Source organism: Artemia sp. Qi Xiang Cuo, chromosome 11, assembly GCF_049724085.1.
Source record: "Artemia sp. Qi Xiang Cuo chromosome 11, ASM4972408v1, whole genome shotgun sequence".
In the NCBI taxonomy this organism is placed as follows: domain Eukaryota; kingdom Metazoa; phylum Arthropoda; class Branchiopoda; order Anostraca; family Artemiidae; genus Artemia; species Artemia sp. Qi Xiang Cuo.
Genome location: NC_142804.1, coordinates 43,883,088 through 43,905,966, shown reverse-complemented (window position 1 = coordinate 43,905,966; position 22,879 = coordinate 43,883,088). Strand labels below are relative to the sequence as shown.

The following is a 22,879-nucleotide window of genomic DNA, read 5'->3' as shown; positions in this document are numbered from 1 at the left end:
AACTCTATTCGAAGCTTTTCGATAGCCAGCCCTTTCCGAGTCAGCAGAAAGCTTATTTTTTATATAAACAGCTTATCCAAATGATTTATCGCTATGCATCCAGGTTGTCAAAAGGGCGTATCTGCAATATCCCAGGTACTGCCAAAGATATAAATTAACAGCTTAAAAGAACCAGTAAGAAAACTTCAAGGAAATCAAACAGTTGTATTGAATCTTAGAATGAAGTGCTTTTTTTAGTTTGATCAGCTTTAAATTTCAGGTAGTGAAGACACCTCAACTAAAGCTTCAGAGTCAAGAGGGCCTCAACAAAAACAAATCTGGTTCCATTGATTCCTGATGTACTATTTTATTTTTAATGTTCAAACAAAAATTGGAACTTTTTTCAATACAAGGATTCAAAATACATTTATATATGAACAATGCACTAAAGGATGTAACATGGTCAGGGACAGGACGGTTCCAGTCCTATAGAAGGCCAAATATTATGTAGATTTTCAGTCCATTTATTTGAAAATATTCTCCTTAACCATCCATCCGAAGTTCCAGAATACAACTAATATTAAAATTGGTTTCAAAATTTTATCTGAAATATAAATAGCAAGACAAATATTAATTCTTAAGGAGAAAATACAAAAAAAAAGCTTTAAAGATATTCTGTTTGTTAACCAATTTTAAAAATGGCGATTAAAAATGAGCAAAAATTAATTTTCTTTGAAAAACTTTTTCCATAAGAAAAGTTTTTCAAAGAAAATTAAAGAACTATGTTAGACCAAATATGAGCAGAAATAAAGTCAAACAATATTTCAAGCGTAAAACGAGTAGAAATCACTATCAATAAATAAACGAGAGCCAAAAGGAACAAAATTTAATGAGCAATGAAGCGACACTGAAAACAAATAGAAATTACCAGGAACAGGATAAGGTCTAACACCCTTTAAGCCTTCAAAAGACCAGGAGCTTCATTTACCCATTACTGAAAGCAAAATATATGTTAAATGCTTCCTCTTTTGTTACGTAAATTAATCCGAAACAGCTGAGGCTTTCAGGAATAAATATCATCATATATTAAATTTTCAATCTACATTCATTACATCTTTTCAGCAATCTCGGTTATTATGGTGATCTCAATATTTTTTTTTTTTTACGGCAAATTGAACAAAGAGCTCGAAATAAAAATTGTTTTAAATAAAGCACAAATGACACTTTGATCTTTAGAAGGCTTAATGAGCTGGGTCCTACTGCTGTTTCTGGTAATATATGTCCGTTTTATGTTTGCCTTGATCAATCATTTAAGTTTTTGTTAGTTTTGAGTCTGAGTTATTTATTGTTAGTGATTTAGGGTCATTTTAAGCTTGAATTACTATTACTATTTGATTTGATTTTTGCTCATTTTTGGTTAAATGTAGCTCTTTTACTTTTCATTGAAAAACACTTTTGTGGATCATTTTTTTTTCTAATTACTCACCATAAAAAGTCGACCTCATCCACGTATGTACTGTTATCGAAACTATTATTTTTAAGGTTTCAGTTAAGACCCTTCATTGTGAGATTTTGAAACTGCTGAAATTTTGCCAGGTATTCACTAACATTTTTCATAGAACTTTTTAATTAGCTAAAAAATTCTTTGAAAAGTCGGAAGGGCTCAAATTAGCGCTTACTAAATCTCCATATTAGTAAAATTTCCTCGTGAATGGGGTATTACAATTAGTAATAGTAATGGCTGCTCATACATAGTAATAGCACAGCAATAATAGCACATATAGTTCGTTACGACGAACTGTTTGAGACTTTTTGTAATTGCAGGTCATGTTGAAGACAACCTACACACCAGAGAAGTTTTTTTTTTTTTTTTTTTTTTTTTTTTTTTTTTTTTTTTTTTTTTAGGAGGCTATTTAGTAACAAGACTATTAGGATCAGGCAGATACTAGGGTAACCTAGTATATAAGGAAGAATACGAAGAATACATGCATTTTGCTATTTGATTAGTTTAGACTACTCATGGTTTTCGACTAATTACGGTTTATATCCTAGAATCAAATAATTACTTAATTCAGTTTAAAATATAGCGAGTGATACTCCTTCAAATTATCTTTCAGTCTCATCATACAAAGTAGGCGAATTTAAAAACTCGAGAGAGGGTTTCAACAACTCGAGATGATGGCATTTAGTCTGTTTATAGTGGTGACATGGAACAGGACTAGCACCAACACTCATCTATGCCTAAACGTATTTTCCTATTAGAAACCCCTTTTCTGGACAATCCTTAAGGTCAACTTGTAAGAACTACCCAACTGAATAAAAATACATTTATTACTGCAACAAATCATTCACAATACAAGCGAAATTTGCTGTATTATTGGAGCGGATTAGTCCCTTTCACTTGATGATGACGACTTATGCTTCCTTTTCCTTTTCTTCAGCTTTTTATCTTTTTTGTGCTTCTTTTTCTTTCCTTTATCAGAGTTTTTACTGTAACTTTTTCGTTTTTTGTGACTTTTATTTGACTCCTCGCTAGCAGATTCACTACTAGTCGAAGACTTCCTCCGTAAATACGGTCGTTCCTCCTCTTCAGAGTCGGTCGAATAAGTACGTTTCCTTTCCTTTTTCGTCTTCTTTTTTTCCACTTTAACTCGTTCTAACGCTTTTGAAGAACCTTCTAGCTCCTGTTTCCTGAGCAATTGCAATGGAGTTTCATAATCACTTTCACTACTTGTTGAATCTATTTCTAATACAGGTTTCCCAACATTCCCAAGAATATTTCTACACTGGTAGGTTAGATGCCCAGAATAGCCACACTTTTTGCACCCTAGTTTCTGTCCTCCCGAGCCTCCAGCAGGTCGTAAAGATTCCATTTCTGAAATGATTATAACTGACTTCATTTTTGCTTTAGGCATTTTTCAAAAACTAGGAATGGCATAGTTCACAGGCAACATAATATTGAAGAAAAATTTAAGTAATAGAAAACTGACAATTATTAGCACACCTTTCAAAATTCGAGTTGAACAACACAGATATCAAAAACACTAAAAGAATAAAAAAAAACAGACTGAAAGAGTGATTAGCTTGATCAGCATGTAGCAAGGGGCATGAGAATACTGATGCTGAATCCTATCTCTTAGTCATGTTCGTCTACCAACCATATTATAGTCATGGCGTGGTTTACCAAGCAGTACCGCGGTAATGATTGGAGTAGAAGCCAAAAATATGGAATCAAATGGTAGAAGTATGACTTAAAATTGCACCACACTTCAAAGGGGTTAAAAATTAGGAGAAACATTGCCATATCTAAAAATACATAACAACCTAAGCATACTAGAAGTAGCATAACTTCTTTAACACATCTACTGGTGAGATTATCTAGCCCTTCTAAGTTATAGCTGTGACTCAAGGAATTGTAATTGTTGGTTGTGATCATTTCAGTGAACCCATCTGCTCGTCTGATATCTGTAAATGCTAAAATACGCTGATTGGTATTGTTTTACTCATTTTTCAAGGGCCTTATCTCAGACCTTGGCTCCAAATTGTCTGCAAACCTAAGGCATCAAGATCAACCTACCAATCATTCCTCGAAGTTGCTACTGCAATAATGTCCTCTCTTTGAGGTTAGAAGATGGTGAGGAGGTTTTGCAAATCATTGTAGTAAGTCTGCAGGTGTTTGTTTGTTTGTTTTTGTCTAATGCTGTAATGGGACCCCTGTGGCCACCAATTTAGTGCTGCAGTTAGTATTCTGTGGCCATATATTCTTAGAACTTGACTACATACTGCCATTGGAAGATTTAAATGAAATTTGTCAGGTGGGGTTGGCCTGTGTTCTCACACACTGTTTAAGAAGATACGTTTAGCATAAGATAGTTTTAATCCAGTACTTTTAAAATCTTCAGCAAAACAGCTAAGTACACAATTCCATATTTTAATATGTACTTTTACACTTAGGACCCACAGAATCAATCTAAGTGGATTAATGTGTGAAACCTAAGTAATGCCACTATTACTGACAAATCATTGCAGCAATTAGCCACCTATAGCCCACAAAACTCCATACCCTCCTCTTCCACCCAACTCTGTTCAGACCCTCGCTATTTTCTCCCTCCAATGAAGTTCTAACTCTCTTGAAATGCTTTCCATCCTGTATGATTGGATGGAAAAGCAACCATCCTTATGGTTGCTTTCCATCCTGTTTGAGCATGTCCTGCTTTTTATTAAGTCCCAGCTGGATAGCCAAAAGCCTAATTTTGAGTAATCCAGTTTAGCCCTAGACAGTGATATCAAACTGAACTCTGTATAGAGCTTATTGTTTGATGCATTTCAGTACCAAACCACGTTTCAAAGATATAGCCTACTTGAAAGCTATCATTACCAAGTCTTCTAGAATCCTAATTTAAGTTCAAGACTTATCTTTCTATCCTTCCAAAAAATTTTCAACTGTGAAATAACTTCTTATGTAATCAGTGCATCCCTCATCAATAGTGCTATTGCAGTCAGGGTATGTGAAGCTATTGACTTGCTTAATTTTTTCAGTGGCTAAAATCACCTTTTCATCCTCATTTATTCATGCCTTAAGCAACTTAACGATCTTAATTTTAATTTTCAGACCTATCATCAGACCTTGAATACGGAAAAAACGTAAAATCATTCATTCTACCAGAAATTATACCAAAACAAATCAATCAGTCTGCATAATCTAAGTCTAAATGGGTTCTGTATTTTTTACCATATTCTCGAGCTCCCGTTGCTGGGCTTCTTTTTCCACGCCATAGTAGGTAGACTCATACCTTAAACCAATAGAAACTACAGTTCAAACCTGCCTACATCAAGGTCCTATGTGAGTGGCAATCCTAAAGGTATACATGAGGGGTATTTTTTAAGTAAGGTCCGTTTGAAGATAGGTACACAACAAAAGATTATTTCAAAAGAAAATTTATTTTCAGAAAGTACATACTGTACTCTATTTAACGGCATAGTTGCAAAGCTTGTTCCAACACTTATCATACCTCTCAACTAATTTTTAAGTAACCTCTTCATAAAAACTTGCCGCCTATTTCAAACTGCCGTTTTTACGTCGTCATCATCATTGCAACCGTTGCCATTGAGGTGTTGCTTGAGGTGGAGAAGCGGATGGTCATCGCTCGGCGCAAGATCAGAACTGTAGGGTGGTTGGTCTATAACTTCCCAGCGAAAACTCTCCAGCAAATTGCGGTTCTGACCTGCAGTGTGAGGTCTTGCATTCTCATGAAGAAGCACAATTCCCTTTGTCAGCATGCCGAGTTTGTGTTTTTTTTTTTTTTTTTTTTTTTTTTTTTAAGTGCTCTGCAGAGCTTTCTGAGGATTTAGCAGTATACTTTTGCATTGATAGTAGTTCCTCGTTGCAGGAAGTTGACCAACAAAACACAATGCCTATTCCAAAACACCGACGCCATTATTTTACGCTGGGAGAGAGTCTGTTTGGTCTTCAACTTTACCGGGGAGTGTGTGTGTTTGCCTTGATTTGGGCGTGATATGCAAAACCCATGTTTCGTCTCCAGTTCATCCGGTTGCAACTTCAGTGGCAACCGTTACAATGATGACGATGACGTAAAAACGGCAGTGAACTCCTGGTAATAAGAATAGGCGGCAAGTTTTATGAAAAATTAGTTGAGAGGTATGAAAAGAGTTTGAAAAACTTGGCAACTATGTCAAAAATAGAGTAAAATATGCACTTTCTGAAAATAAACTTACTTTTTAGAAATAATCTGTCGTTGTGTACTTATTTTCAAACGGACCTTACTTAAAAACACCCCTCATATAGCCAGGAAACTAACACAATTAGGCGCTGTTGTTTTGACCTCAGGCTGCTATGACCTGTAATGAGTTGCAATTCATCTTCTATTCTTAATAACAACTGTACCATATAATTGGCAATAAAGCACAACAGAGCTTAACTCCTGATTCCATTTCAGATCAATCACTACTTTCAACTCCTCTTAGAATGATATTATTCTGGATTGGGTGCTTTCCTTCAATTTGATTGCTTGTCAGTTCAAACTTTAGCATGCTGCCATCTGACCAGATGCTCAGCAATTTTATCCATTGCCTCTATTTTAAATCTCTCCAATAATTTTCAAATGTCTTTTCTGCTTCCCTTAGCAGCATAAACCATCATTCCAACTCTATTTAGAAAATAGAGATGCATTACCTAGCCTCTTATCTAATATCCAGCAAATCCCGGTAAGTTCACTTTGGTGAGATTATTGGGACCTTATTTACCTTTTTTGGTGTGTGATTCTCCTAAATAGAAGAATAAACATTATATTTCTTTGTCTCTAATCCTCCAGCTTTTCTATACTCGAAGTCCATGATTTTTATACCTTCTTCGGTGTGTAATTCTCCTAAATAGAAGAATAAAGACTATATTTCTTTGTCTGTAATCCTCCAGCTTTTCTATACCCGAAGTCCATGATTTTTATTAGCTCCATTTACAGGTTTTCAATGATGGCTCCTTGAAAGACAATGAGTCAAGACTGGTGTTTATGTTTATATCCAGAAATAAAATTTGGAATAGTTGCACTTTTTTTGTGTACATATGTTCTGTTTGTCATGGCCTGGTCGTTTGTTTTTAGTAAATAAACATCATATCACATCATATTCCATCTTAGTCTTTGAAAATGTACCAAAAACTTCCAAGTGGCTTCAGTTTTATCATCTGATCTCAGAGCAATCAAAATAGCCTTAGAAGTAATAGTAAAGAATCTTCCTCAATAAAAAAAAGTGTGTGCTATCTTCCCATTTCGAATTGGCATTACAGGTAATGAAACAAACAGCTTTAGATTCTATATACGGGCCTATTCACCAACAGAAAACGTGCAGACATTTTATGTGGTAATTTAATTTGTTTGATGCTTTAGCATATTCCTAGCAATATAGGCATCACCGAGAATCAGATTCGTGAGACAGCCCAAGAGGGCATTGCAACTCCTTTGTAACCCAGTCACCTTGCAAAAAACTTACAAGACATTTTGAGAATGCTGTAACAGGTAAGCATAAATTGCCTTTCTCTCCTGTAAAAGAATCTTTTTTCTCAGATCTAGTGAATCTCCTGACAGAAGGCATTGTTCATTCGCATTGTATTTCAGGCTGGTATGTCATTCTGCCAGAGGCAGCATTCTAATGCTGCCTAATTAAAGAGCCATATGCATTCAGTGTATATTCTTTCTGCTCACTTGTACAGAAACTTCAGAGATAGCTCATTAGACTAAAAATTAAAAGTTATAGAGTTCCATAGGAGTTATAAGATATTGAAAAGGAGCCAGCACTCTTCCCAAGTCCATCTTTACTAGCCCCCCTCCTTCTCTGTACCCTTCCAAGGCATTTGATTAAAATTTAAGGATGGCCAGTTCATCCAAAATCGCCAAAAAGTTGAATAAATATGGCTACTGGGATGATACGACCAACCCTCCCGCCCCCCCCCCTAATCCCAGGGGTATGGGCCATAAACAATGGAAATTGCCAAACTTTTACTGTATCCTAGGTTTTATAATGGAAAAAGGGGGCAGTTTGATGTTGGGTGTGCAATTGGCTTGAAACTTTTAAACATCGTTTTCTGTGTTAAAACCTTCAAACATTTTGATACTGTAGGGGGGAGAAGGCAGTGGGCCCAGAAATTCGCTAAGAAACTGTTTGTCCCTGATCTATTCGAAACTTATAGCTTAAAGTGCATTGGACGAGAGGAACCTAATATACAAAACAACTTATCTGGAGAATCACCCCCCCCCCCTTATAAGATAAAAGGGCCCAAAAAGAGGGTAAAAAAACTTTTCATTTGATTGTCTCAAAACTTTTATCCCTAAATCCTTGGGCTAAGAGGTCCCCAATCCAGAAGGAAAAATAGAAAAGACACTGGTCCCCTCCCAAAAAAAGAAGAAGCCCAACAAACAGCCAGAAAATGGCTCTTTGTAGCCAGAAATCTATGCACAGCAAAGTAGCATTTGGACCTTGAACTTGAGGGAGTGGGCAGAAAAAGGCTAAACACATTTTGTCTCAAATCAGCTAACATGCTTCATGCTATCTGCAAAATGTGGAATTTTGCTAATTTTGCCAGAAAACGGATCATGGATGTGTGTTTTTTTCCAGGGGTGATTGTATGGAAATAATGGTCCTAGAAGATCGGGAGATGGTGCATTAGAACGAAATTAAAAGTTCTAGTGCCCATTTAAGTGACCAAAGAGATTAGAGGGCAACTGACCCCCTCCCGCGCCCATTTTTACCCAAAATTATCTGATCAAATTTTAAGATAGCCATTTTGTTCAGTATAGTTGAAAGATCAAATAATTATCTTTAGGTTAAAATTACACCCCAAGTCCGTGGGGAGAGGCCTGTAAGTTATGAAATTTGCCCATCGTTTATGTATAATATTTGTTATTGGGAAGTAAACAGACACTTTGGGGGGGGGAGGGGGTTCTTAGAGTGGATTTCTATAAGGAGAATCTTCCATGGGGAGGGAGTTTCTGAGGGGGGTGAATATTCCAGGGGAAATGTTGCCCTGGGAGATTTGACAGAATTATTATATGAAATACTTTGTAATTGTCTGACATTCTCTCTGCCAAATTTTTGGGCTTTACAACCCCTTTGCTTTCTAAAAGCCAGAATAAAATTTGCACTTTACTGAAAAAATTCTTTTTAATGTTTTCACTTTTATAACTTTAAGAAATCAAAAATTAATACAGATTTTAAGGAATAAATATCTGCATATGAATATGAAGCTGACAATGCACGTTCATTTGATTTTTTTTTTCAAATGCAAATTTTATTCTGGCTTTTAGAAAGCATAGGGGTTTTGAACCCTACTCATGTTAATTTCTGCTCGTTTTGAGGTTGACTCACTTATTTACTGTAATTTCTGTTAGTTTTGGGTTTCATTTATTTATTGATGCTGATTTGTAGTAGTTGTATGCTTGGTAGATTATTTGATTCTATTTTTGTTCATTTTTGGTTTAATGGAGGTCTTTAGTGTTTATTTTTATCCAAAGTCTTTGGGGAAATGATGGGCGTCGGGGGGGGCGGGGATTCTCCCTTCGATTGCTTTCAACTATTAAAAAGAGCACTAGCCCTCTCAATTTCCAATCAAATGAGCCCTTTTTGATGTTTCTACAACAACGCTTTCTATAAGAACCTTATATGCCCTCAGGGCATAACTCGCAACCTTAGACCCAAGGGCTGTGGGAGGGGGGTTGTCATCTTCTAAGACATAATTTCCAGACCCTTCAACTACGTTAAACAAAATGGCTATATCAAAACGTTGATCAGAAGTGTTTGGGGAAATGAAGGACGTGGAGGGGGGGGCATTTCCCTCTGGTCACTTTTGACTATTGATATGGGCACTAGCCCTCTCAATTTCCAATGGAATGAACCCTTTTTGAAGTTTCTAGGGCAACGCTTTCTATAAACACCTTATATGCCCCCAGGGCATAACTTACAACACTTGCCCAGAGGGCTGTGGGGGGTTGTCATCCTCAAAGACATAATTTCCAGAACTTTCAACTATGTTGAACAAAATGGCTATCTCAAATTTTGGTTGGATGTGTTTGGGGAAAGGGTGGGCCTAGGAGGGGGGTTAGTTAGAATGGAATAGAATAGAATTTTATTTTAAAAATTACTATCACAGCATGATCGCCAAATTTGAATTTTATGTCAAAAAAAAGCACTATATATATGTCTCAAAAGACTATACATATACATATATATATATATATATATATATATATATATATATATATATATATATATATATATATATATATATATATATATATATATATATATATATATATCTGAGCTCTTTTGATCCTGCCGCTTTGCTCAGTAGTCAGTCCAAAATGCCATACAGGAGCTGCATATTCCAGAATTGGGCGAATAAAAGATGTAAATATTTGGAGGTGATCTGGAGGGGCACCATGTTTCGACATAAGCTTGAGCATCTACAGCCCAGCATTCCCCTTTTTTACTAGACTAGATGTGTTTGCTTCCCATTTTAAATCACAGGTAATAATAACTCCCAAGAGTTTAACTTTCCTTACTTTAAGAGAATCAGAGATAGTTGCTAGAAAATTTGGTTCAGAAGAATTTAAAAATGAAATAGTTAAAATTGAAGATTTACTGTCATTTACTTTCATATTTGAACTGGAAGCTTTAGTTTAGTCTTCATGTTATCAATTAAAATTTGAGCTTTGCTACATTCATTTGCTTCACAAATTTCTCCAAGGGTAAGGTCATCAACATATTTCCAGCAGTCTTCACAATCATTAGCAATATCATTGATCATAACTAGAAAAAGAATAGGACCCAGAATGGAACCTTGAGGTACACCACAAAAAACTGGCTCGAGTTCAGAGAAAGACTCCTTATATTTTAGAATTTGGAAAATATTTATTATTAAAAACTCTGAATCACTTTCACAACAGCAACGTTCACTCTAACATCAATTAAAAGCTTAGAAATTAAAATGTGATGATCAGTTAAATTGAAACCCTTTTTAAAATCAATTGTTATTAAGTTTAGCCATTTACCAGGTTCATCAACATGCTAAAAAATAAAATGTAAAAGACTGACTAGATAATGGGATGTTGATGTATTCTTTCTGTTACCGTTCTGAAACTTTACTATTTGCTTGAGTCCTTGACTTCTGATGAAAATTTCAATTCTTAAATTGGTCTTATCACCAGTAACGCAGACTCCAACATTTCGGTACTTAGAAATAATAAAATCAATACACAAATCTAACTTTTCAGCCAAGACCTTTTTTTGGAAAGATGCCATACTAGGTGAGCAATAAAAACACTCCACTAACAATACCAGTTACAGATCTCAGAAGCTTGTTTGGTTGAATCATAATCCAAATCATTTCGTCATCATCATCAATATGGGGAATCTGCAGAAGCCGCGGCGCCAACTGCTAATGTACGAAACATGCTACGCCGCCACCTTTCTTACCTAACGGATGATTCTGATGTCTTAGTTTAATAAATTGTTTGTAACTTTGTATTGCAAGATATTCAGGACTTGTTTATGTACTTCTGTAACCGTAATAATATCAGCTCTGGTTACATGAACATAACCCTCAAGTTCCCCCATTTTATTAACGTTGAGACTTTCAGCATTTAAAGTCAAAAAAGAAGGAAAATGAAAATGTGATTGAGGGACTTCTTTTTCAACAACTTTAACTTTGCTTACTTTTGTCTGTTTTGGGAAAATCTGTTTAGACGGGAGAGACTTCAGTTTCATCCACTTCAATAATTCAATAGTTGCCCTCCAATCACTTTTGACTATTAAAAATGGCACTAGTTCTCTCAATTTCCAATCAAACAAGCCCTTTTTGAAGTTTCTACAACACTTTCTACTCTTCGTGAAGTTTCCACAACAACTCCTTTGATACAAAGTACCCAGGTCTAAAACCCAAAAAATAATAATAATAAATAGTACATTGTGCCAACATTGTTCTTTACTTAGGCAGCACAATTGTGCTGCCTATGATAAGCCTACATGGGAATAAGATTGTATTCATAATTAAGTAGGTAAACCAAAAGTCACTATGTGGTACAAGATTCTCAAAATAGCATATCTTCAATGTCTTTGGAAGGGCTTAGGGTACAAGTTGACATTCTCAGGGAGAGTGAGGAAAGATACTGGACCTCAATTTTTAACATTGGAGGAGAAGAAAAGAGGAGGGTACTTAAATGTTCTTTCTGATCCACCCAAATGTTTTTGCACTGAAAGCCTCTATGGGACCTATAATCTGTTCATGACTAAGTAGAGAAGCAAAACAAAAACCATGGTGTGTTTCCGGGTTATTAAAACAACATACATGCAATGAGGACTGTACCCAGGAGTTTGGTCTCAGAGGGGGGGGGGCTAGACTGAAAAAGACATCAAATGTCAATAATGAATCAGATCGGATTGATCACTATCTAACAATAAATCTGGGTGGGGGGATTTAAGTAGGGGTGAATTTCCCATGGAGGGATTTTTTGGGGGAGGGATTTTCTATGGGAAGTTTTTTCATGGAGAGAAAAGGTGAATTTCCCAACATGATTTGAAAAACTTAAAGACTTCAGAAATTAAACAAAAAACACAAGTTTTTTAGTCTGAAAGTATGGAACAACATTAAAACTTAAAACAAACAGAAATTCACTCCATATATGAGGGGGGCTGTCCGTGCCTCAACTGTTGCTTTTTACTCTAAAGTTTGACTCTTTGGCCAAACCTTTCAAGAACAACTCCTAAAACACAATGGCCCTTTAATTGGAACAAGAAACTTTTGTATATGGTATATGTATGGGGGTTGCAGAAGAGGCAAGCCCCCTCTTATGCAGAATAATTTATGTTTGTTTTAAAGTTGCTCCTTACTTTCAGTTTTTGAAAAACTAGTCTTTTTTATTTAATACTAAATCAAGAAACATTTGAAAAGAAATACCTTTTGATATTTTTCTGGATTTGTATTGTCAATCTTCTTGCTTCAACCTGTCTCTCAACTGAAAGTAAGGAGCAACATTAAAATTTAAAACAAAGAGAAGTTATTCCATTTATGTGGGGGGGGGGCTGCCCCTTCCTTAGCCCTTGCTCTTTACACTAAAGTCTTAATTTTCTTTAAAAATACTTCTCCCACCCTTGAGCTTGAGCAAGTTTTCTTAAAAAATGGGACAAAAGTTAAAATTCAGTGTAAAGAGTGAGGGAAGAAGAAAGGACAGCCCCCTCATATATGGAATAATTTCTGTTTGTTTTAAGTTTTAATGTTGCTCTTTACTATCAGTTGAAAAACGTTGTCTTTTATTTAATTTCTGACCATTTTTCAAATATTTCCAGGAAATCTGCCCCCCATGCAAAATTTTCTCTGAAAAATTCCACCTGGAAACTTTCCTCCCCACAAAAAAACTTCTATATATTTCCTAACAATAAATACTATATGTGAACAATGGGAAAATTACAGGATCTACAGCCCTTTCCCCAGGGAGAGGCCTAAAGGAGTCAAGTCATCCCAAAAAGCATAGTTTATGGACATTTTAGCTATGCTGAGCCAAATGGCTATCTGAAAATTTTGATTTGATGTATTTGGGGGGGGGGCATGGGAGGGTGGCTAGTTTAGTTGCCCTCCAATCTTTTTTGTCACTAAAAAGGGCACTAGAACTTTTAATTTTTGTTCAAATGAGCCCATTCCTGATTATCAAGGACATATTGGTTCAATGTGATCACCCCTGGGGGAAAAAAAAAACAAATAAACACATATACAAAGTCTTCCTTCTGGCAAAAAAAAATTGAAAATTCCAGAATTCTTGAGATAAAAACTTGAGACCACTACAACAGGGTTTTCTGATGTGAGATTCTCATTCAGATTGTTTAATTTTTTGGGGGTGCATCTCCCCTTTTTCTAAAACCAGGTTAATTTTCTGAGGCTCATAGCTTTTGATGGGTGAAATTAAACTTAATATATTTTACATATTGGTATCAGCCTAAATAGCCAATTCTTTTGATGTACCTGCTATCAAAATTCTATATTTTAGAGTTTTGGCCAAGTTGATCCTTAGGCCTACTGTTTGTTATTATAAAGTATTTGATACAAAGTAATGACAGAATGGAAAAATTATAAACAAACTACTGAAAAATGCTTTTGTGTTTCCAAAGCAATGCAAGATATTAAAGGTTAAACAGATCAGATTTATTTGTTTTTACTCAATGACCCTTGGATTCATGAGAGTCAATTGGCTTTGAAAGTGAGAAATTCAAAGAATTTTTTGTACTGTAAGGGGAACATATCGAGAGGGAAACATGTTTAAAAAAACAGTTTTTACTTCATAATATGCAAAATTATTACAGCTAACATATTTCAAGTGCAGCTTTACTATGCTTTACCCCCCCCTTGATGCACAAATACATAGCCCAAATTATATGTTCCAATATGCTCCACCACCTGTCACTCTGGTTTTTCTGGTTCTTTCTTCATCACAGTTGATTCAATTTATGGGTACACAGGTTGAAACAAGAGAAATACATTGGCACAATATATTGGAAATATACAATTTGGGCTATATATTCACATATGGGGGGGGGGGTTGTAGGTATAGTATAGTGGAGCTGCAGTCAAAATATATTGACTGCAATTATTCTGTAGGCCTATATTATGAAGTAAGAATTGGATAAAATTCTAGTTTTGCTACTTTTTGCTATCTTGAAAAGGGGTTAGGTTGGGAAAATGAAAATTTCAGTAGTGAATCCAGGACCAAAAACCTACTCTGGGAAGGCATTGCCAAGCTTCTATGTTAACCCTGTTCTGAGATATGAATCTTATAAATTTGCCTACTTGACAGGTTACCTTATTTAATTATTAATTACATGTTACCTATTTTACCTTAATTTTCAGTTGTGAGTTTCTTTTTCTCTGGTTTTAGTTCTGAAAATACAATTCCTGTTTTTTGAGTAGAATTTTAAGTGATATCACTGTTTTTTTTCTAAATTTAAGAAATCTATTTGCAGGTCTTGAACTCATAAATTCACTTTTATAAGACAAATATTTTTGAAGTTGAAGGTCATCAAAGTCACTGCCTTCTAGAGGAAGAAGAAGTAGAGGTAGGTACTTCCAGAAACATTCCCATGACATACTTTAGTCTGTAGATTCATCCCTGATAGTTTCATTTTTTCTAATCTAAGTCCCTTTCCAAGATAGCAAAAAGGTATAAATTTAGGACCAATCCCTATCATTAGGAGACATGTTAAGAAAACAATTCTTACTTCTTAATATGCAAAATAATCATAGTTAGGCTAATATATTTTCCTGGGGGAACACCTTTATCCTCACTATTTTCACTGTTGTACAATTTTTTTAACAAAATTGTGAAAAATAAAGATGTTTGACTGTATTTATCCATTTTAAAATTTTATATACATGAAATTTAAACAGCATCACTGTCATCTACCAAAAAGATAGACATAGGCCAATATTAGGCCCATTCTTTTGTACTAAGATCTCACATCTTTCTGCAGAGATTTCCGTTCTTTTAACTCATCTTTGCTCTAAGATCTTACAGCTCACTGATGTTAGCAAGAAGTGTGAAGGATGCCATCTTTCTACCATATAGAACAATGATGAGAGAACTTTGATGATATACTCATCATTGTTCTTAGATTGCTGATCAGAGCAGAATGATGAAAGATATTTGCAAAAGAATGCTATAAGATGTAAGATCTTAGTGCTAAGATTTCACTTTTAAGCATTCTCTGTCAAAAGATGTAAGATCTTAGCACAAAGATGAGTAAAAGAACAGCTCTATTAATAAATTTATGTTAGATTAGGTTTGATTAGGTTAGATTAGCTAGATGGCTCTTGTGTTTTTGCTTTATAAATGGTTTTCAAGACTTGGAGAAAAGACAAAATATTCAAAATTGTAATTGAAAAACTAGAAAAAGAAGGAAAATAGTGAGGATAAAGGTGCTCCCCCCAGAAAATATGTGAACTAGGGTAATTTTGCATATCATGAAGTGAGAATAACTATTTTTATTGTTGTTATTTTTAGCTCCTCATGATGGGGACTGGTCCTAAATTTATACCAGCAAAAAGTAGCTAAACTAGAATTTTACCAAGAATTGTTTACTAAATGTATTTCCTTCACAATAGTCACTAATCAGTAAATATTTAGCAGTTAAAATAAATGGGTCAATATCTACCAAATCATATTATTGAGTTAGGACTAAAGTGAATACACCATTTGATGACTTTTTTTATGCTGATTACGAATATAATATGTATTAATATTAGACATTAATTTCCGCCCCCCCCCCTATACGGGGACAGGACGGTTTAGGGTAGGGTGGGGGCGGTATAACCTAGATAGGGGGGGGGCTGAATTTCATATCCGACAGAAATGATTTTTGTATTTGTAATCAGCATAAAAAAAGGCATCGAATGGTGTATTCACTTTATTCCTAACTCAATAATATGATTTGGTAGATATTGACCCATAAATGACCTACAAACAAAGTGAACATAGGCATCAAGTGGAATGTTTACCACTTTACCAGTGGTGTTTGTAGGTGATTTATATGATCTTCTCAATATGTACTCCCTAGTCTAGACCTTTGTCATTGACTAAACTTTAGATCAATTTCTTGTGAAGAGGGGGACGACTCTAAGAATACTTAAGAAAAAGTACCTAGCCTGTCTTGGGCTTTTGAGACAGAGAAGACAAATTATTTAATAACTTTATCACAAACTGATTTATAGCTGTTAAAATCGGTTAAATCTGTAAACCAAGTTAAAAGCCCAGTAAAACGACAAAATACTATTTCATGACAATTTCCAGGTCAGTTTATTACCCTAATTTTACTTTTTCCTGCAGCAGCAGGATTTCGGACCTTTCTTGACAGTAGATGTCACTTAGGTCCTCATTCAATGGTTTCTCAAAATATCACATTAGAAAGTTGAAAAAGTAAGTAAGGGGTGAATTGTCACTATAATTTTACGCTACACTCATAATCAAGATGCAAAAAATTTAAGTAATATACTGGAATATATCTTCTTATCTGCTCCTATGTCTTGTAAAAACTGCAATACAATTCGACAAATTTGTATATTAAGTTTGTCATCAGCAATACCTTCCAAAAGTAGATTTAAATTGGGACACATAGAATTCTCTGCAAATAACTTTGCTAAATATTGTCTCTGACGTTGGTAATTATCACAATCTAGTAGAACATGCATAATTATCTCTTCATTGTTGCAATGTTTGTCTTCTCCTAAGAATCTTGCACGATAGGATTGAACCCCTGCATGTTGAGATCTTAGACGAAAGATAATAACCCCTTCTTTTCTTGTTAGTTTCTCATATATTTTTAGTTCGTGGCTTCTTGTGGTTTTGCAAGTGACAAAGTAATTACCTGACAAGTTCCTATTTTCTTCAAAAGAGAACTTATCTAGGCTCCGTATCACTTTTTCAATCATCTTAACTTCCTTAGGGGAGTCACACTCACTAAAGGGGCCTGTCATTTTGGTGGCCTGCTTTGCAGCTCTGTCTGCTCTTTCATTACCGTCAATCCCAACATGAGCTGGCACTCATTGTAGAATAAATTTATGGTTTTTACATGCAGATGTAAATGCAGAATAACAGACAGTTACTTCCCTAAATGACATCCTGTCTCTAATTACACTGTTGATGGCATCTATGGAGGCTTTAGAATCTGAACATATAACAATATTAGGATAGCTCTGCAGATTGGTTCCTATATATTCAAAAGCCTTCTTTATAGCAATAATTTCTGCTTGGAATACTGATGTTTCATTTGGTAACTTGAATTGGTTTGTAATTTGCAGCTGTGGGATTACAAATGCAGCCCCAACTGGTGTGTCTTGTCCAGTTTTTGATCCATCTGTACATATTTGTAGGAAGTCATGGTAGAAAATTGCCATGTGTAACTTAAAGCAGATTGCAAGATTATACTGAGACATTTCACCAATATTATTTACACACTCAAAATGGCTTTGTTCCCAAGGTGGTAATGGCGGGTTATCTTGGACCTTTAGCATATCTGTTATTTTTCAACTGTGGTCAAATTGAGAGCACAGTTGAATAGCTCGTTCAAAGATATTTATTTCATTATGTTTATTTTGACTGTTGGCTGTGATAAAGGCGCCTGGTTTTACTATTCTTGATTTTACTGGGTGTGTTTTGTCAGCAGTCCACAGTTTTGATATATTTCAATACGGCAATACTTTCTTGTTTCCAAATCCTTGAGGCCACTCTGATAACAGGAATGGTATTGTGGTATTTCTTGCTCAAAGGAATCCTCAGAGCTGAATTCTGTATGGTATTGAGTCTTTTAAGGGTTGATTGTGGAGCTGATTGGTATATTGTTGCAGCATATTCAAGCTTTGGTCTAATGTATTTTTTGAAAAACTCTATCTGGAATTTGGTTCTGCTGCCCCAAGAGATCCTTGTTAGTGATTTCATGCCATTTAGTCTTCTGATACATGCTGCTTTAGTGTAATCTATGTGGGGATTCCAATTTAGATTCCTATCAATAATTCAGCCTAGAAACTTCATTCGATTAACATATTCGATTTTCCTGCCACCTAAAGTCAATGTTGGAGCAATGATAGAAGTTTTTCTGGTTATAAGCATCCCTTTGGTTTTATGCAAGGAGAAGTTGATGTCAACACTGGCTGCCCAATTCTCTAATTGTTGCAATACAGCCATTATGTTTTTTGTGACGCCACTGATGTTTCTTCCTGTGACCCAGAAAACTTTATCATCTGCAGATATGCTTGCTCTGGATGTTCCATCATCAAGTGGTATATCATAAACTCCGATATTATAGAAATCAGGTTCCAATGCAGATCCCTGTGGTACACCCCTTTTTACTTTCAAGGTGTCAGTGGAGGAGGTGGTGCCTACTCTAATACAGATTTCACAGTCTTCAAGGTAACTTTTCACAAATTTTAATAGTGTTCCACGTATACTACTTTCAATAATGCCATTCAAAATTTGTCTATGCGTCAAGGAGTCAAAGGCACTGTCAACATCTAGGAACACGGCAATCATAATGAGCTGATTCTGAATTGCGTATGTGGCATCACGTTTAAAACATACCAGGTTGTCAATGGTGCTTCTATTCTTCCTAAAACCACACTGAACATCTTTGAGGAATTTTCTTTTTTCAATTTCCCAGTTCAACCTCCTTTTTACAAGCCTTTCATAGACTTTGCCTAAAACAGGCAAGAGTGTAATAAAGCAATGGTTTTCAATCATTGAGCAGTCTTTATTAGCTTTTGGAATCATTATTGATGTTGCTGATTTCCAGATATTTGGGAAATAACCAGTATCCTATGCCTGATTAATTAAGTCAAGGAGGCATGATATCCACACATCATTTAGATTGGAAACAAACTGACGGAAAACCATGTCTGATCCAGGAGCAGTTTTTGGAAGGTTGGATGTAACATTTTGTATTTTTGCCAAAGTAAATGACTTATTGTATGGCTCATGTAGTTCTCTTTTGGAAAGTCTGTTGATCTTAGAGGTTTGGCAAATGACAGCAGTTATGTCCTGATCAATTCTACCCACTGTTCTGTATAGCAGCTCTAAACTTGCCTTAGCCTTTTCTGCTTCAGTGAGAAGAGGATTGCTATTGTATATCATAGGTGGGTTATTGGTTTTTGGATAGGGTTTGTTCATCATGTGTCTAAGGAATGAATAAACTTTGTTTGCTGGAGTCTTGAAATCAAGATGCTCCATAAATTCTCTGATACTTTTTTTTTTGCTGCTGAAACTGATTTTTTAAATTTTGCATATGATTTTTTCAATTCAATAAGATTGGGTAAGGTAGTTGCAGCACTGTATTCTAGCTTTTTTCTTTTATTTTTTTTTTGAATCTTCACACTCTCTATTCCACCAAATGCTGCTTTTTACCTTATTATCAACCGTTCCAGTAAAAAACATATACATCCTTGCAGCGTCTAATAATTTATCCTGAAATAGGAGAATTCTAGCATCAATGGAGAATTCTTTCAATAGGAACTTGATTCAGATTATCTTTAAAAACTGACCAGTTAGCCCTTTTTATCTGAAACCTGTATCCATTACCATGATTTGTTGAAGGTGATCTGCAATTATATTGTCTATTTGACTCTATTGCTAAATGGATAGGAGAATGGTCACTAAACAGTAATGTTTGAGGTCGGATACAAATGGATATAGTGCTTGCCATACTTGGTCTGGCCATAATCAGGTCAATTGTAGTTTCAACTTGGGATAGAGGATCACATCTGGTGAGAAGCCCATTGGGTGTTATGAGGCAGATGTTTATTTCCAGCAGCATCTTTTCCAAGCTTCTTTCAGATGGATTAAGTAAGTCAAACTTTCACATCACTTTACTACGGGCACTAAAGTCACCAATATAATCATATCTTCGTTGCTTGGTACTAGATTGTATAGCTTTTTTATTAAATCACCAACAATGGGCTTGTTCCCACAGGAATTGTAGACATTGAAGAAATTTAAAAACCTGCCATCATCTAGTGTTATTTTACAGCCAACAAGTTCCATGCTCCATTGACAGTTTTCTTCTATATCAACCTCAATATTAGTAAAGTAAATGTTATTTTTTAAGCAAATTATAACTCCTCCTTGGTTCCATTAGGTCTCTCTCTTGATAATATTATATTTTCTAAATTTCATTCTTATAGGTGGTTGTAGCCATGTTTCCTGGATAAAGATTATATCTACAGTGTTTTCCTAGCAGGGGTAAAGAATGATATCCTTTTTTTCTTTTCTTATAGATTGAGCATTCCAAGACATTATTTTAAGGACCATGATGCATATCTAATGAAGTATTATTAAGCAGACAAAAACATGAAATTTTTTGTTGATTAAGGTAGCCTAAATTTAATTCTTCTACCAACTTACAGAGCTTTTCAATACGAACTGGTAGGCTTAGGCTTGATAAATTCATAAGATCTGGGCTGCATAATAGGCCAATTACTAACTCTTCAGCTGCTTCTGTTTTGGATGATTTTACAAGTCTGTCAGTGATCTGGCTTTGTGAGGTCTGATTGATCTGATTGTGATGTAGCCTCCTCTTGTTTAGCACATCAGCATAGCTTTTATAAGCTACCTGTGCCATATGGAACCCAATTTGATATTTTTCAGCTACTTGGAGGATTCCTTGGTTTTGCTGCCTTACTGGGCACCAATTGGATGTTGATGAGTGACTTCCACCACAACTGAGATCCACCACAACGGCACACATGTATGCTTTTGGTCTGATTTCAGGGTCTATTGTTTTAAGTGGGCACTGGTTTGACGGGTGTTTCTCTGAGCACCTCAAACATATTGACTCTTTAGCTCTACATTCTTTTTGAGTGTGTCCATATTTCTGGCACTTGTGACACTGGAGGACTCTGCAATAGTATTGGTATACCTCCTTTTTTCTTCCAAAGCACTAGATATTTGGTGGTAGGGTCCTACCCTCAAAAATAATTAATACTGCAAGGCTATCTTCAAGTTTTTAGATTCCTTATTGTATCTTTTCTGTCTTATAGCATCTTTCACAGTTGTTGGGGTTTGTAAGCTCTCCTTGATTTCCTCTATGGATAAGTTAAGAGGGCTACCTTTAATTATTCCTCTTACTATAGGTTGAGTTCTTTTTGTCTTTATGGTGATGTTGCAGAGTGTGCTGGTAGATAAAATCTTTTCAGCCTCATCTTTGCCTTGTAGATATAAAAGCATGTTCCTTCTTTCTTTCTTAACTTCAAGCTCAAATTTGGAATTCTTCAATATTGTTTGGATTGATTTTGAAATTTCATAATCAGGAGGGAAGTTTTTTCCACTTTCCTCTATGATAATTTCTAATAACACTTTATAATGTTCTTGTTCTGGGATGATGCTCTGTGTAGCTTTGTTGATGTAATTAGCTTGAGGTGTTGCAGATTTCCTTTGCTTACACTTTGCAGCTGGACCTGTTTCACTGTCTGGGGACAAGTCTTTCCTTTTTGTGCCAATGTTGGGATTCTGCCCTAGTCTTGGTAATACTAATCCATTTTCATGCACAGCAATTCCTTCTATTTCCAATGGATTTCCAGCTGTTCTGAGCTCTTCATCCCTGCCATAAGAGGGTAAAGCTGGATAGCACTCTTCATTGAGCACAGAATATTTGTTTGTTGTTGGGATGGTGTAGTTAGGACAAGTGGGAGGTAAAACATAACTATGAGGGACAGAGCTAGGGATATGACTTGTAGTTACACATATTTGAGATGAGCTCCTTTGAATATCAGCTGGAGTAAAAATTGTTACACTTTGTCCATTGGGGAGGATACCAATTAGAGGTTGAGAGTAAGGGGGTGGAAATTTTGGGTGGGACCAGGTAAAACCTGGTCAGGTAGCTGAAACATTCAGCTAAAATCACAAATGTTAGTTTTTATTTTTTAAATAGTCGAAAACTTTCTTTTATTAAAATCCAAACAATCACCAATACTCACAAGAAAATGTAACTTGAAGAAAAAGATCTTTTATCCAACTGGTTTAATCTTTTATCCAACCGGTTTTTCCTGCCAAAAAATGTCTTCTAATTTTAAATGTAGGGCGATTTTCTGCCCTCTATATTTTCGCGTCACTTTTTCATTACACAATACACATCTTTTTCAGGTGAGCTGTCCTTGGTTTTTGTACTGCTTTTTGGCTCAAAAGGTAAATCAAGGGTCCCTGAAGTTTTTTTCAAGGAAAATCAAATTTAGTAAACAAAAAGCTGTTTTCACTCCGGTAACTTCACCTTGCAAAGCCGTAATAAATACGGGGCTTTGCTTTAGAGGTTTTCTTTTGTGAACTGGAAACAGGGTTATCCATTGATTAGTAATTTTTAATAATACGTCTACGAGGTTATACGGTTAATATTTCAACTATGCTTTAAATCAAAATTTACAGCTTTATATTGAAGTGCATAAAGTCTTTGGTACAGAAGACCTTAATTGGGAAAAACAAATGAAACTAATTTTGGCTCCATTGGTTTGTGACGCCCAAAAAAAAAGCGTAAATTTGCACCTGAGCTTTCCAAAGGTTGTTTTAAAATTACGGGTGGTATTGGAAAACCTACTCGTGGTGCCCCGTGCTTCTACTAATCTTAGTCCATAATTTAAATGATCGGAGGTTTCATGTAACGATTTTGCTCCAAACCCGTCAAAGGTTTAACCTATGCCATGGTATCGCCTCCAATGCTGATGATGGGTAAAATGTATTCCAACTCCGTTCCCTATCCAAAGAATACAATGGCTATTAGTCTTTTTTAGGTCAACGACTCGACAATGTGTCTTTTGCCAGATTACAATTCATCAAAACAAGCCTCTGATCAAAGTGACCTCTCGTCGACGACTTTT

The 22,879-nt window shown here is 35.5% G+C and overlaps 2 protein-coding genes across 3 annotated transcripts in view; both read right to left on the bottom strand.

Moving 5' to 3' along the window:
* fh (frataxin) overlaps window positions 1-22,079 on the bottom strand; it is a 75,502-nt gene extending 53,423 nt beyond the window's left edge. Inside the window, exons 1-2 of one of the 2 annotated variants that reach the window (XM_089096819.1) lie at window positions 21,989-22,044; window positions 12,443-12,500 (exon numbers count right to left, since the gene is read on the bottom strand). The gene's annotated coding sequence lies outside the window, so the exon portion shown is untranslated. Of the gene's footprint in view, window positions 1-12,442; window positions 12,501-21,988 lie in introns of both variants that reach the window. The other variant, XM_089096818.1, reaches the window with a different exon arrangement.
* LOC148947009 (uncharacterized) lies at window positions 1,174-22,080 on the bottom strand. Its single transcript, XM_089096817.1, has 2 exons — window positions 21,989-22,080; window positions 1,174-2,854 (listed from the first exon to the last, which is right to left on the bottom strand). Exon 2 carries the CDS (start codon window positions 2,850-2,852, stop codon window positions 2,367-2,369), a length of 486 nt encoding a protein of 161 aa, XP_088952943.1. The 5' UTR covers window positions 2,853-2,854; window positions 21,989-22,080; the 3' UTR covers window positions 1,174-2,366.
* Window positions 22,081-22,879: the final 799 nt, after the last annotated feature.